Source organism: Tetranychus urticae, chromosome 3 (assembly GCF_039701765.1).
Source record: "Tetranychus urticae isolate SD_2017Ah chromosome 3, NJAU_TeUrti_SD_1.0, whole genome shotgun sequence".
Lineage (NCBI taxonomy): Eukaryota > Metazoa > Arthropoda > Arachnida > Trombidiformes > Tetranychidae > Tetranychus > Tetranychus urticae.
Window position 1 is genome coordinate 8,818,593 of NC_142960.1, and position 12,714 is coordinate 8,831,306.

Genomic DNA, 12,714 nt, shown 5'->3' on the forward strand with positions numbered 1-12,714 from the left:
AAATGTTGATTGTCAAACTTGAATCCTTCCAAATGACCGAATATTTAATCAAGTATTTAATGCAATGCTTTTTTTGCTTGCTTCTTTTTTGAAATTCAAATTAAAGTCTGTTCAATTGATGGACGTTAATCCTAAGGTTGGACCTCAATCTGGTGGAACTCATCTTTACTTGGCTGGTTCCAATTTCAATATTGGATCAAACATTGAAATCTATCTTGATGATATGCCCTGTGATATAAAAAAGTAAAAATAATTAATTGATTATACATAATTAGGCATACATATTTCATGGAAAAGCATTAAATGAAAGAAAAAAAGAAAGATATTTATGTAAGAAGAGGGAAAAATATGCTTACTCAGAACATGTGATAATGAGACTCAAAAAATTAATGGATCCAATTGTCTTTGTTGATGGCTTAGTTAATCACCCTTAGCACTGTCGAGTCAATAGCTGTCCAATTTTTGAATAATTTAACCCAGAGAAATTATTTAAACAAACACAATTAATAATACCAGAGGCTGCTCCACTTATGACTGATCGCAAATTCCTTTGCGCTGAGTACGATGGATTAAATCCAGACCAGAGGCTGCTGCGATCATGACGGATCCAAATTCCGATGAGTAAGAGGAATTAAATACACAATGAAAAGACTTAAATTTTTAATATACAAACATATTCACTGAGAAAAACTAAAATGTAATAAAATTTGTATGGATTAATACAAATAAACAAAAGAAACAGCCGGTTAACTTATGACAAGAAAAAGCAAGCAACCTTATGATGTCATACCATTAAAAAAGTAAACAAACGCTACCTAATGAGTATTGAAGGAATGAAAATAAATTGTTTTTATTTGAAAATTTTCCTTTAATTGTTATAATTTATTGATTTTTTAATCTCTTCTTTTCGCAGATCCATGATTGCCAATCGTCAAGTTACATGTCGAACTTCACCTTCTCTGACTGCTCCTTATTGGGTTCAAAAGTTAACCCTTCTTCTTGATGGTGCCAACCTAACCTTACCACGCCCTGCAATCGGTTCTCATCCATTGATTGGAAGCTCCTTGGGATTCAAATGGGGTGATTAAATAGCCGCAAAATGCTTGAATATTTGTACATTGTTTAAACCAAAGTCTATTTTGCATTAACCAGAAAAATGGAATGACTATTTCATCTTGAATGTTTATAATCCTTTTTCGCCGAATTTCTTTTGCTGCCTCTTCAATCATTCTAATCATCCTCATCATTTTCACTTTTTACTCTAAATTATACAAAGTCAATTTAAAAGTCAATCAATTTGTTTCATCATCATGAATTGTTGATGTAATTATATTGTAAACTAAAGTCAAAGAAAAGATGAACTGTGATTGTTTAGATAATTCAATCATTTATTACAACTTACTGCAACTTCATTTATTTCTCTATTTCAATAGAATGTATGTGAATTTGTGTGACATTAGTTGAATTTGCAATTGCTGAAATCCATTTCTGGGTGATCTTGCATGAATTTTTTCAAAATTTCTTGTTTCTTGGTTTCTTCCGAAGTCGGTAATCCTAATTCTTTCTGTCTTTGATCAAACATCATTTTCTCAACCATTGCTCTAGTCTCTCCATCAAGGTCCGATAATTTTGAAGGCTCTGGATTTATCTTTTTTGTATCAATTTCAGGATCACTGGTTACCAATTTATTCCACCATTCCATTTTATTGATTTTTTCCAGAGACAGGCAAAGAGTTTGTCCTTCTAGCGTCCAGAAACATTCTTCGAGTTTGACAGCGGCAAAAAGATCACCATCAATGATTGGAGTTTGACCTGAGAAAACAAAATCATTGAAGTTTAAAACAATCAAGGTTACCGAATAACAAATAAAAACTAACTGAAACCAAGAACAAACCTTTCAAGCCAACTGTGAGATGAGTCTTTTCAAATTTAACATTGATGTCTCTTGATTTAGCAGGTACAGGAAGAGGTATCCTCAAATCAATTTCAGAAAGCGTCTGAGTCCACCGATAGTTTGGTAAATCACATCCGTTACCAATATTAGGTTGAATTAGTTCTGTTTCCATGTTGTAAACACAAGGTTAAATTGAAAATCAAGATTAATAAAAATCAACAACCAGTTTAACCAAATTTGCTAAGCTTTAACTGCTGAATAACCAAACACTCAGGTAGGCGATGAATAACAGCTGTTTAACATGATATCTCAAAGACCATAGTTACCCATAGGCGCCTAATTTGAACTAGATTACAGTTTTAAACAATTGAGTAACTTTTCTGATTGAATATTGACTAGATTAAGCTAATTAAGCTAGAATTGACTGACTTTATAATGAATAAAACAATTTGATAATCTATTTCAGCAATTTTTCAGCCTTAAGCGGACTGTAGTTATCCAAAGTTCCAATTGTTATTTTCTTGGCCCACATAACTCTTTCCAAAATTCACCATTGATCTGCCAATTAATAGCTACATAACAAGATTAACACGATGACACTTCACCAATAATTACAGTAAGAGTTTTGTCAAGATGGATTAAATAAGGTTAATAATAATATATCTTTTGCTTTGTCGGCTATCGATCTTGAAATGAATTGATCATTGAACTCATGACCATTACAAATAACGGTTGAAACACCTCTTTTCAATGCCCATGATGCAGCGTCCCCTTTTGATTTCAGCTAGACTACCATTATCATGAACCATGATAGTTTGCTGAAATAAAAAACAAAAATATAGATTAGAGTTATCCAATTTGTATTGAGCGCGCTTTGATTTGATTTGAATATCAACGCATGTTTGTGATAAATATTTTGACTTAATCAAAGAGTAAGAAGAGGGTTCACTTGTATGGGGAAATTGGCATCACAAAAAAGTTGCAAAAGTCACCACAAGATGCCTCTGGCACAAAGATTAACATATAAAATATATGTTGAGATGAATTTTAGTTCTGGCACATCACCGCTGCATGGCTCTGTTCGCTATATTTTTACATTGAAAAACATTTGATTTCTTCTTCAGCGCCATCTTGTGGTGACTTTTTCAACTATTTATTGGCAAAAGTGATTTTACATTAAATGAGCTCTCTTGTTATACTCTTTGGACTTAATCACAAAACAAGTAATTTTCTGCAATCATAATTAAACAGTTTTTAGTTACTCAAGTGTATCAATCCCATTCCCAGTCCCTCTTCTTCTTCACATCCTCATCCAAAGAGTATACTCTTTGTCCTCATCTCCTCTAATAAAGAGAAACACCTCTTCTTCTTTGTTCATGGATTGAAGTTTAAAAGTTTATTGAAAAAATTAGTAAATATTAGATGTTAAATTTCAAAAAATGCCTTCAGACGATGAAATCCTTCCATTGAAGCCAATAATTTTCTTTAGTGTTGTTTATTTTTTTATAACACTTCCATTCTATACTTCCTACAATATTCAGGTAAGACTATTTCTCAAATTTTAACCATATTGACTGGTCCATTCTTGACTGATGCCTGACCAAAACTAAAACTTGGTATTCATTTTTTCAACTGTCAAATATGTTGGAATCTAGGAAACAGCAATTTACATAAACATTTAAAAATATGCCAATCATGAATCCTATCTTTACCATCATTTGAGCTTAGAAACCATCTTTGGTTTGCATTATTTTATTTATATCTTATAAATAATTTACTAATTATTGTACCACCAAACATTCTGATATTAAATATCAGAGTTATCTTATTTATTTATCTTCAGGATGTTACAATTAACACCCAAAGATTTTGCTATGACCGGTAAGCTTAAATCTTCCAATATCTAAGCTTTCAATGTTATAGCTTCAATGTCAAAGTTCAAAGTCAAACAACATTTAAAATTCTTATTTTTATATCAATTTCAGGAGCTGGTAGCGGATTCAATAAATGATGACTATAAACAAGCTTGGAATGGATTCAAATGGAGCGGTTACATCAGTTTTGTAATACTTAATTGGACTAATGCAATTTTTTCATGGTTTACTCCGCCATTGATTTCATTGGTCAACTCTAAACGAACTCTTGCCTTAGGAGCATTCGGTTTCAAGTAACTACAGATTCAGATTTCTTTACAATCTAAGGTTGTTTCTAATTTGACCAGTTTTTGATTACCATGTCTTGTTCAACTGATTGTTTATAGTCTTGCATTGGGCACTTTTTTGTTTCCCTTCAAATATGGACTTTACATTGCCACCGTCATCTCAGGAATATCAACATCGCGTAATTTCAATTTCCTATTTCTTTCTCGGTGTAAACAATTTAATTTCAAATTATCTCTTATTCAATAGTTATGTGGAGCTCTCAAGGAACATATCTGAGTTTTACTAGCAATGGTGCAAGCGCTACTAGAGACTCTGGAATTATGTGGTTAACGATGAACAGTGGAGCTGTTATTGGCAATGTTGTTGTTGCATATCTATTTCAAGGGAAAGAACATATACCAGCAAGCACGCGAACTTTATTATATTCGAGTCTTATATCGTTTGGAATAATTGGCATTATATTAACATTTTTCTTGAAAAAACCAGACGAAGTAGAAAAATCTGAACCAGTATTAAAAGTATTTGGTATGTAAAACGATTACTAATAAGCTAGTCTCACACTAATGTTATCATGCTATTTCAAGTGCTAAAAATATTTCATTACAAATGCTTTTATTTTCAGGGCAATCGGTCAAACTTATGGCTACAAAGAAAATGGCTTTGCTGGTCATTCTTATCTTTTACACAGGTTAGTGTAGCTATGTTGTAAATGATCGTCACTGACTCTCAGTTGACTTGATGAAAGTTCAGTTAAATTATAAAGTTCCTTACATTATCTTTGTTTAATTTTAGGTCTAGAGCTTTCATTTTTCAATTCAATTTATCCTACATCAGTTGGTTTCACAAAAGCATTTGGAGTGAATAGGAAACAATATGCTGGTGGAACTGGAATGCTGATCGGTAATAATATTACAAATAATGAAAATCGAATCATTCAATGAATTCTCAAATGAACACTTCTTTTAGGTGTTGGCCAAATAGCTGCTGGAATATTATTAATTGTGAGCCGTCGCGTGAAGAGACAAGAATACATTTTGGTACTTGCTTACGTTTTATCTATTTTCACATTTGGTTCTATTTACGTCAACCTTCCTAATAATTCATCGACTATGGACACTGACGATCCAGCAATTATTAACCCCAGGTCAGTGCATAACTAGAATAAACGATTTAACTGGTTAATTTGACATGAAACTAATCATATTTTTCTTTTAAAATAGCTTAACACTCGCCTTTATTAATGCCTTTTCTCTTGGATTCGCGGATGGATGTATCGAGACGCAAATTTACAGATTCATTATTGAATATTATCCGGACAATGCAGCACCACCATTTGCTATTTTAACCAGTATACAAGCGTTATCAATGGGAATCATGTTCCTAATTTCAGATTATATTGGTCTTCATCTCCATTGCATCTTGTTAATAATTACATGTACAATTGGAATTGCTGCTTTTCTCTTCAGTTTTCGGGTTAAAGATTCGGTTAGCTTAATCGATGGTTTAGAAGTGGAAGAGACGTGAACAAGTGGTGAACAACATGGAGAACGAATACAACATTAAATATTTACACTCATCAAGTTAACCACTAAAGAAGTTATTAGCAGTAATCATTGTCTTGATAAACCCAGATAAACTCTTGTCGTTGAAAAGTTCCGGGTTTTCAATAAAAAAATTAATTGTTAATTGTTTCCGTTTATTTATTTGAGCAATGAGATACAACTCTTGAGATTGAATACTTCAATATTTATGGCAACAAAAGTTAATACTCAAGAATTAGCTTCCTTTACTGTTAGGCAATAAAAGTTAATATTAATGAATCCAACTAAATCTGGGTAAAATGGTTATTAAAATATTTCCATAAGCATTTTAATGCTGATTGAAATTTACAAAACTTAATTAATCGAAAAATGGCGATAACACTTGGCTGTTAATCAAATCACCACATATAGTTGGTTGCTTGGTCAACCAACTCGACTCCAGAGCCTGGCTTCTTGAACTTTGACATGGATTGACTTTTATTGTCATTGGTTTTCCAGTGATTGTTGACTCTAGTTGCACATGATTTACTATGTTTATCCTGTTGCGAAAAGTCACTCTTTTCACTCCGATTGGGTGAATCTAAATTTAAAATTGGAATAAATCAAAATGAAAATACAAACCAAAAAGCAAACAAAATGTCTTACCTAGACTGAAGGCCTGTGTAAATTTACTGTTCATTATTGATCACTTTTTCAATCAAAATTTTAAACTGAAACCAGCTAACGCTGAATGGCTTTAATAACTGGTTAAGATCCATACTTAGCTTCATGAATCACATGAATCGTGTTTACAATTATCAGATTACCTTACAAGTGCGTTGCATAACTTGGTTCATTCACTCAGTCATATGCTGATCATTGATACAATGATTCAATGTTGGTTTGAAAAAGAATCCGGAAGAAAATTAAAAATCCAAGATTTTCCCTTTCAAATCGCTCACTGTGGTTATGGAAGCATATTTTGATTCAGTCTGAAGTTTTGACTCAAAAATTGAATCCATTCAAATCATTACTTTCTCTACTTTCTGATGATTACATTTTTCAATCTTTATATCATTTCGTATTTCTATTAACAGCTACGCATTTCTACTAATATCATTACTATTATTAATGCTATTATTATGATTATTGTGATAAACACGATTAAATTGTTGGTGAAAAGGTGAAAAGACAGAAAGGTAGAAAGTTAATGTTGACTGTAAAATCTTACAAAACTGGTAAGACTTTCAAGCTCAGGCTATTGATCATTCTTGACTATTCAAATCGGGTTCATTGCTATTGACTGTTGATCAGTTAATCTGATCACGTTAGTTGATAGTTTATTCCGAATCTTATTGTTCCTGGCTTCGACATTTGTCTTTGCTCAAAATTTTGTATCATTTAAACCAAAACAACAAAAATTTGGAGACAATTTTATTACTTCAGTTACCATTAATAGCTCGCCAATCTTATATTTTGTTTTGCAATTCATAAAGCAAGGTAATGCAATCGGTCCTTCTGAGGTTTCAATTGTTTGGACGAAATCAATTTGATCATTTTGCAATGTTAATTCGTTCAATTTAACAATTTAAACAGTAAGAACTGATTGAGCTCATCGTATAATGCTGGAGCGAAACAGTTATTTATCGGTTTAGAATGATGAATTAGCGTTGAACTAAACCCAGACAAGACTAAAGTATGTCCGGTAAAGTTTTGGACCGATTTACTCTGATCAATGAGAGTTGTACTTTATTCCAGATTGTTATTATGAATAAAAAGACACAGTTAACACAATTGTTACATTCTTGCACAAATTGACATAAATTGAGTCGTACACTGACACATAAATCGGTGCAAACGGAGAAAAATAAATTTGTTTGTGATTTAGACTCTGTCAGTCTATTAAGACATAAAATCTGAGTCCATTCGTGTGATCTGAAGATTCCTCTGAAGAACAGTTTTCGAGAAAATCGAGTTGAAAGTTAAAACTTCGATCGCTTTTTGTGCAATAGTGAAAGCAGATTTTTTCATCAAACTTATGCTATTTGATGATAATTTTGATAGTAAACCAGAAAATGGACTTGTTTAGAGAGATAACATTTTATTTTTCCTTTGAAACCGATAAGTTCGATTTCCCATTAAACCGACCCCTTTCAGTGACCGTAAGACTTAAAGAGCTGAAATTTATTATCTGTTCATAAACAATGTTTGTACACAACATGGGTTGTCTGAGCTCTTCAAAATATCAACAGTTCTCTAGATTTTAGCAATTGAACTTAAGACTTTGAACTTCGATATTTCGAGAATGGCTTCACTTTCATTCATCATTCTTTCTCTAATCCAATCCTTTACCAATAAATAATTAAATTCTATCACATAACTTCCCATTAGTGAATCCGGGTTGCGATATTTGGGCTGTAAATGATCGAGCAACAGCTTATTTAACAAAACAAACTCATATTAACCCATTTCTTGGTAAATAAACCACTTTTCTGGTTAAAGTTGCAAATGAAATGCAAAGAGAACTGCAGGAGGCTCGAAAATTTGAGTTAAGAATTGATAACTAGTGGGTTTGTTGGGCTATAAAAACGGGCTCTATTGGTGCTACTAAATAATTCATGCGACCAACAGAACACGAGAAAATCGAAGTCAAAGTTGAAACTTCGATGGCTTTTTGTGCAATAACAATAGCAGATTTTTCCATGAAACTTATGCTATTTGATGCTAATTTTGATAGTAAACCAAAAAATGGACTTATTTTGAGAAATAAAATTTCATTTTTCCTTTAAACCCAATAAGTTCGATTTTCATTTAAACCGACCACTTTCAGTGATCTTAAGACTTAAAGAGCTGAAACTTATTATATGTTCATAAACAATGTTTGCACACAACATGGGTTGTCTGAGCTCTTCAAACTATCAACAGTTCTTTGGATTTTGGTCATAGAACTTAAAACTTCGAACCTCGATATTTCGAGAATGGCTTCACTTTCATTCATCATTGTTTGACTAAACATCCGATTTTATTATGGGCTATAATATAATATCACTCAATACGTTTAAAAATGAATATCTTCCAAACAATCAAGGTTTGTGTTCAGTAACGAATCATCTTTATAAATCAAAAATCCCATCTGACACCATAAGTAATAAAATGCTATAGCTTTTTTTCATAGGAACTTGATGGATTTTATTTTTCAAAACATTATAGCTCATAATGAAATCAAATGTCTGGTGAAATAATAGTGATTGTAGGTACCACTTTTCTCGAAATATTTAGGTTCAAACTTTTAAGGCCAATGGCCAAAATCAAGAGAACTATTGATAGTTTGCAAAAATAATACAATCCATGATGTGCACATACAATTTTCATGAAATAAAAAATAAGATTCAGTCAGATAACTCTTACGGTCACTGAAATAGGTCGGTTTAGTTAAAAATCGAACTTATCGGCTTCAAAGGAAAAATAAAATATTATGCCTCAAAATAAGACCATTTTCCGGTTGCTTATTAAAAGTTACACAGCTGCTGCTAAGTTTCGTGAAAAAAATCTGCTCCTATAGCCGGCAATAGGCGATCGAAGTTTCAACTTTGACTTCGATTTTCTCGTAAACTGTCCATCGTATGAATTATTTAGTAGCACCAATGGACTCAGTTTCTACCCCCTACAATTCTACTAAGTCTCAACGCTTAGCTCAAATGATCCAGCCTTTAGCAGTACTTTTAGCATTACGTTTGCAACATTAACCAGAAAATTGGTTTATTTACCAAGAAATGGGTTAATATGAGTTTGTTTTGTTAAATAAGTTGTTATTCGTACCTCTACACACTAAAAACCATAACCCGAATGCACCAATGGATAGTTATTTAATTCCATCAGATAGTTAATTAGTGTAGAATTAAATCAGCAAACAAATGGTAATCGTAAGTGATGCTATTCTCGAAATATCGAGGTTCAAAGTTTTAGGTTCAATATCCAAAATAAAGAGAACTGTCGAGATTTTGAAGAGCTCAGACAATCCAGAATGTGTACAAACAATGTTTATGAACATATAATAAGTTTCAACTCTTCAAGTCTTGCGGTCACTGAAAGTGGTCGGTTTAAATGAAAATCGAACTTATCGGCTTTAAAGGAAAAATAAAATGTTATTCCTCAAAATAAGCCAATTTTCTGGTTGATTATTAGAAGTAGCATCAAATGGCATGAGTTTGACAAAAAAATCTGCTTTCATTATTGCACAAAAAGCGATCGAAGTTTTAACTTTCAACTCGATTTTCTCGCAAACTGTTCATCAAATAAATCTTTGAATCGCACAAATGGACCCAGTTTTTGTGTCTTAACAAACTGACAGAGTTTGAATGGCGTACAAATTCATTTTTGCCTGTTTTTACCCGTTCATCTTCTAGCATTTGTGCAACAATTGTGTTTAAATGTAACAATTGTGTCTTTTTTAGTAGCAACCAGATTGAAGGAAGAAAAATTTCAATGATATTCTTTAGTGTGGTTATTATAATAAAATTCATGAGGCTAATAGATGCATAGTTTAGAGCTATCTTTCAACGATAAAACTGTTGATCGAACACTACTTTCGATAGTTCTCTTGATTATTGCAAGTCTAATTAATCCATTGCATTGTGTAGTAGTAACTTTTGTTGATCATCTAATGGATTAATCAGGACTAAAAATTTACTCAAAGTTCTTAAATAATAATGAAATACTTTCCTCCAACATTATACAATGAAATAGCAAGTCAAAAATGGTCAGACAAAATAGGGTTCAGGTTAATGATCAAATTGTCGATGACAATTTTCATTCTGATTTGAAATTTTTTGTTAATTCCACCCTAATAATGAATTATCTAATCCTGCCAAGGGCATTTGATTTGTGAAACAATAAATAACGTTTATTTAAACATTGAATTCGGTAGATATTATCGCTCAGATTAATACAATCAAGCTCATTGTTCAGGCATGATAATTGTTGCTTTACTTGCTGAAACCAGTTGAAACAATAATAAATAGCATTCATTCACCAATAATTTCAGTTCTAAATCATCTTTCAGTCATTGATATTGTTCAAAAACAAATTGAAAATGTATTCAAAAGCCTTTTTCGTCGCCTTATTTTGTATCGGTAAGTTAAATGCAGACAATTTAAATTGTCTTTGATTGTCATCTAACTAATTTCTTGTTTAAATCAAGGTTTGGTCAACTGTATCAGTCACATTGAAGATGTTGATTTCCTCAACGACGCTGTTGGAAGATACAGTCCTGTTTTGGTCAAAGACTTGCTCATGGATCGAGTCAATCACAAGATGGAACAAATCAAAGTTATTTCCAATTCGACAATCGGTATCAACCAGAAACAGATCGACCTCTGTAATGTTGTTCATGAAGGTTTCGCTATCCTCTTGTCTGATCTTGAATTGATGGAGGATAGTCAAGTGATAGGTGACGATACTTACGACAACACAATGAAAGGTTTCATATCGGAATTTGCTTCATTGACTGAAACATTTAACCGTGAGTTTGAATTCTTGAAGTTACCCGATTTGACCAAAGACACTCCAGACGCTTTACTAGAAATCAAAGTTATCGATTCTCCTTCTTTCAACATTGTTAAATCCAAGTTGTCTGCATCTCTAAAAATGTACCAAAGTGATGTCAAGAAATACGATTCGACTGAAAAAAAGGAGAAAATAAGAATTTTAGCTCAGACTACAGTTCGTAATCTTGAAGATATTACCAGCAGAGCAACTGCATTAACAGAATCAGTCTTTAATTACAGAGTAGTTTTGCACGATATTTTGGTTGAATTTAAACAAACTGTTGACATGTTTTATAGACAATTTCTGGCTATTTTGTGATTATTGTGTTTGGGTCAATAACAAATTGATCATTCCATGATTAAAACTCAAGATATTAAATAGCAATAAAATATTACTTTATTCATTCACAGCAATTCTTTCGTCCATTCTATTGAAAAATAGAGAAATGAATAAAGTTGCAGTTTTCATGAATAAATATCTCGTGAATGAAGCAAAATATAATATTGAAATTGGGTCTAAAGAAAAGCCGCTCTGAAACGAAATTAAAATCTAGCAATTTCATAGCTAAAACTTGTTGATATTTAATTCCAGTACTCTTGCGCTAAGCTTTACACTCATTTATTTTGTAACTGTTTAACTTAATTATTACATGATTGATTCAAAGTATCGACGGCCAATCTTGAAATGTGATAGGAAGATTTTTGCCAAAGACTAGATTCAACTGATTTACGGTTTCATGGATTATGAAGAATTGTTGAAATATCAAATTTTTTATCTTCAAAAAGCAAACTTTTTAATCAGTTTGTCTTTGTATTTATTAATTACATTATTTGTGGCAACTTTATGTACAATTATTTACACTTGGATTGATTTGTTTTTTCGTTTTTTTGACAGACAAGAAAAGAGATGAAGGTAACAATGAACCTTCTCACAGATAAGAAAAAACGAAGACTGAATGTGGAAAAGGGATTCCTTTAGATACAAGGAAGATATAATTGTAAATTATTGAATTATCTAAACAATCACAGTTCATCTTTTTCTTTGACTTTAGTTTACAATATAAATTACATCAACAATGAATGATGATGAAACAAATTGATTGACTTTTAAATTGACTTTGTATAATTTAGAGTAAAAAGTGAAAATGATGAGGATGATGAGGATGATTAGAATGATTGAAGAGGCAGCAAAAGAAATTCGGCGAAAAAGGATTATAAACATTCAAGATGAAATAATCATTCCATTTTTCTGGTTAATGCAAAATAGACTTTGGTTTAAACAATGTACATATATTCAAGCATTTTGCGGCTATTTTTTCATCCATTTGAATCCCAAGGAGCTTCAATTCACCATTTTCATCTTCATGTTGGCAGTTTCCATTTAATCCCGATATCATCTCTTTAGTTTTGGAATATTCAGAATTGAATTATCCATTGGCAAACGTATTTCCATATAAAATTCCAGATAATTTGAATAATCATCAAATGTTTGATTTTACAGCTTTTGTAAAATAATTGTTACCCTAAAGTAGATAAGAAAAGAAAAATTGTTAGACTTCATAATTTTAATAGACTTTCTTCACTTTATTCTT

At 31.8% G+C, this 12,714-nt stretch overlaps 5 protein-coding genes and 1 long non-coding RNA gene across 6 annotated transcripts in view; 3 read left to right on the forward strand and 3 right to left on the reverse strand.

Annotated features, from left to right (window-relative positions):
* The first annotated feature begins 64 nt into the window (after positions 1-64).
* LOC107370254 (plexin-B-like) lies at positions 65-1,225 on the forward strand. The gene is made up of 2 exons (XM_015938241.3): positions 65-243; positions 914-1,225. The coding sequence occupies exons 1-2, from the start codon at positions 65-67 to the stop codon at positions 1,086-1,088; spliced, it is 354 nt and encodes a 117-aa protein (XP_015793727.2). The 3' UTR covers positions 1,089-1,225.
* A 142-nt stretch (positions 1,226-1,367) lies between these two features.
* nudC (nuclear distribution C, dynein complex regulator) lies at positions 1,368-2,144 on the reverse strand. Its single transcript, XM_015938240.2, has 2 exons — positions 1,895-2,144; positions 1,368-1,812 (listed from the first exon to the last, which is right to left on the reverse strand). The coding sequence occupies exons 1-2, from the start codon at positions 2,064-2,066 to the stop codon at positions 1,457-1,459; spliced, it is 528 nt and encodes a 175-aa protein (XP_015793726.1). The 5' UTR covers positions 2,067-2,144; the 3' UTR covers positions 1,368-1,456.
* A 1,081-nt stretch (positions 2,145-3,225) lies between these two features.
* Positions 3,226-5,742, forward strand: LOC107370263 (UNC93-like protein MFSD11). The gene is made up of 8 exons (XM_015938253.3): positions 3,226-3,435; positions 3,880-4,061; positions 4,155-4,234; positions 4,303-4,581; positions 4,679-4,744; positions 4,849-4,956; positions 5,023-5,200; positions 5,277-5,742. The coding sequence occupies exons 1-8, from the start codon at positions 3,334-3,336 to the stop codon at positions 5,578-5,580; spliced, it is 1,299 nt and encodes a 432-aa protein (XP_015793739.2). The 5' UTR covers positions 3,226-3,333; the 3' UTR covers positions 5,581-5,742.
* LOC112539689 (uncharacterized) lies at positions 5,729-6,327 on the reverse strand. The gene is made up of 2 exons (XR_003083680.2): positions 6,243-6,327; positions 5,729-6,177 (listed from the first exon to the last, which is right to left on the reverse strand). It is a non-coding gene; the product is annotated as an uncharacterized LOC112539689 (long non-coding RNA).
* Positions 6,328-10,632: 4,305 nt separating this feature from the next.
* LOC107370244 (uncharacterized) lies at positions 10,633-11,536 on the forward strand. Its single transcript, XM_015938232.3, has 2 exons — positions 10,633-10,708; positions 10,777-11,536. The coding sequence occupies exons 1-2, from the start codon at positions 10,669-10,671 to the stop codon at positions 11,439-11,441; spliced, it is 705 nt and encodes a 234-aa protein (XP_015793718.2). The 5' UTR covers positions 10,633-10,668; the 3' UTR covers positions 11,442-11,536.
* Positions 11,537-11,890: 354 nt separating this feature from the next.
* Positions 11,891-12,714, reverse strand: part of LOC107370242 (plexin-B-like) — a 65,684-nt gene continuing 64,860 nt past the window's right edge. Inside the window, exon 17 of the mRNA XM_015938231.3 lies at positions 11,891-12,645. The gene's annotated coding sequence lies outside the window, so the exon portion shown is untranslated. The remainder of the gene's footprint in view (positions 12,646-12,714) is intronic.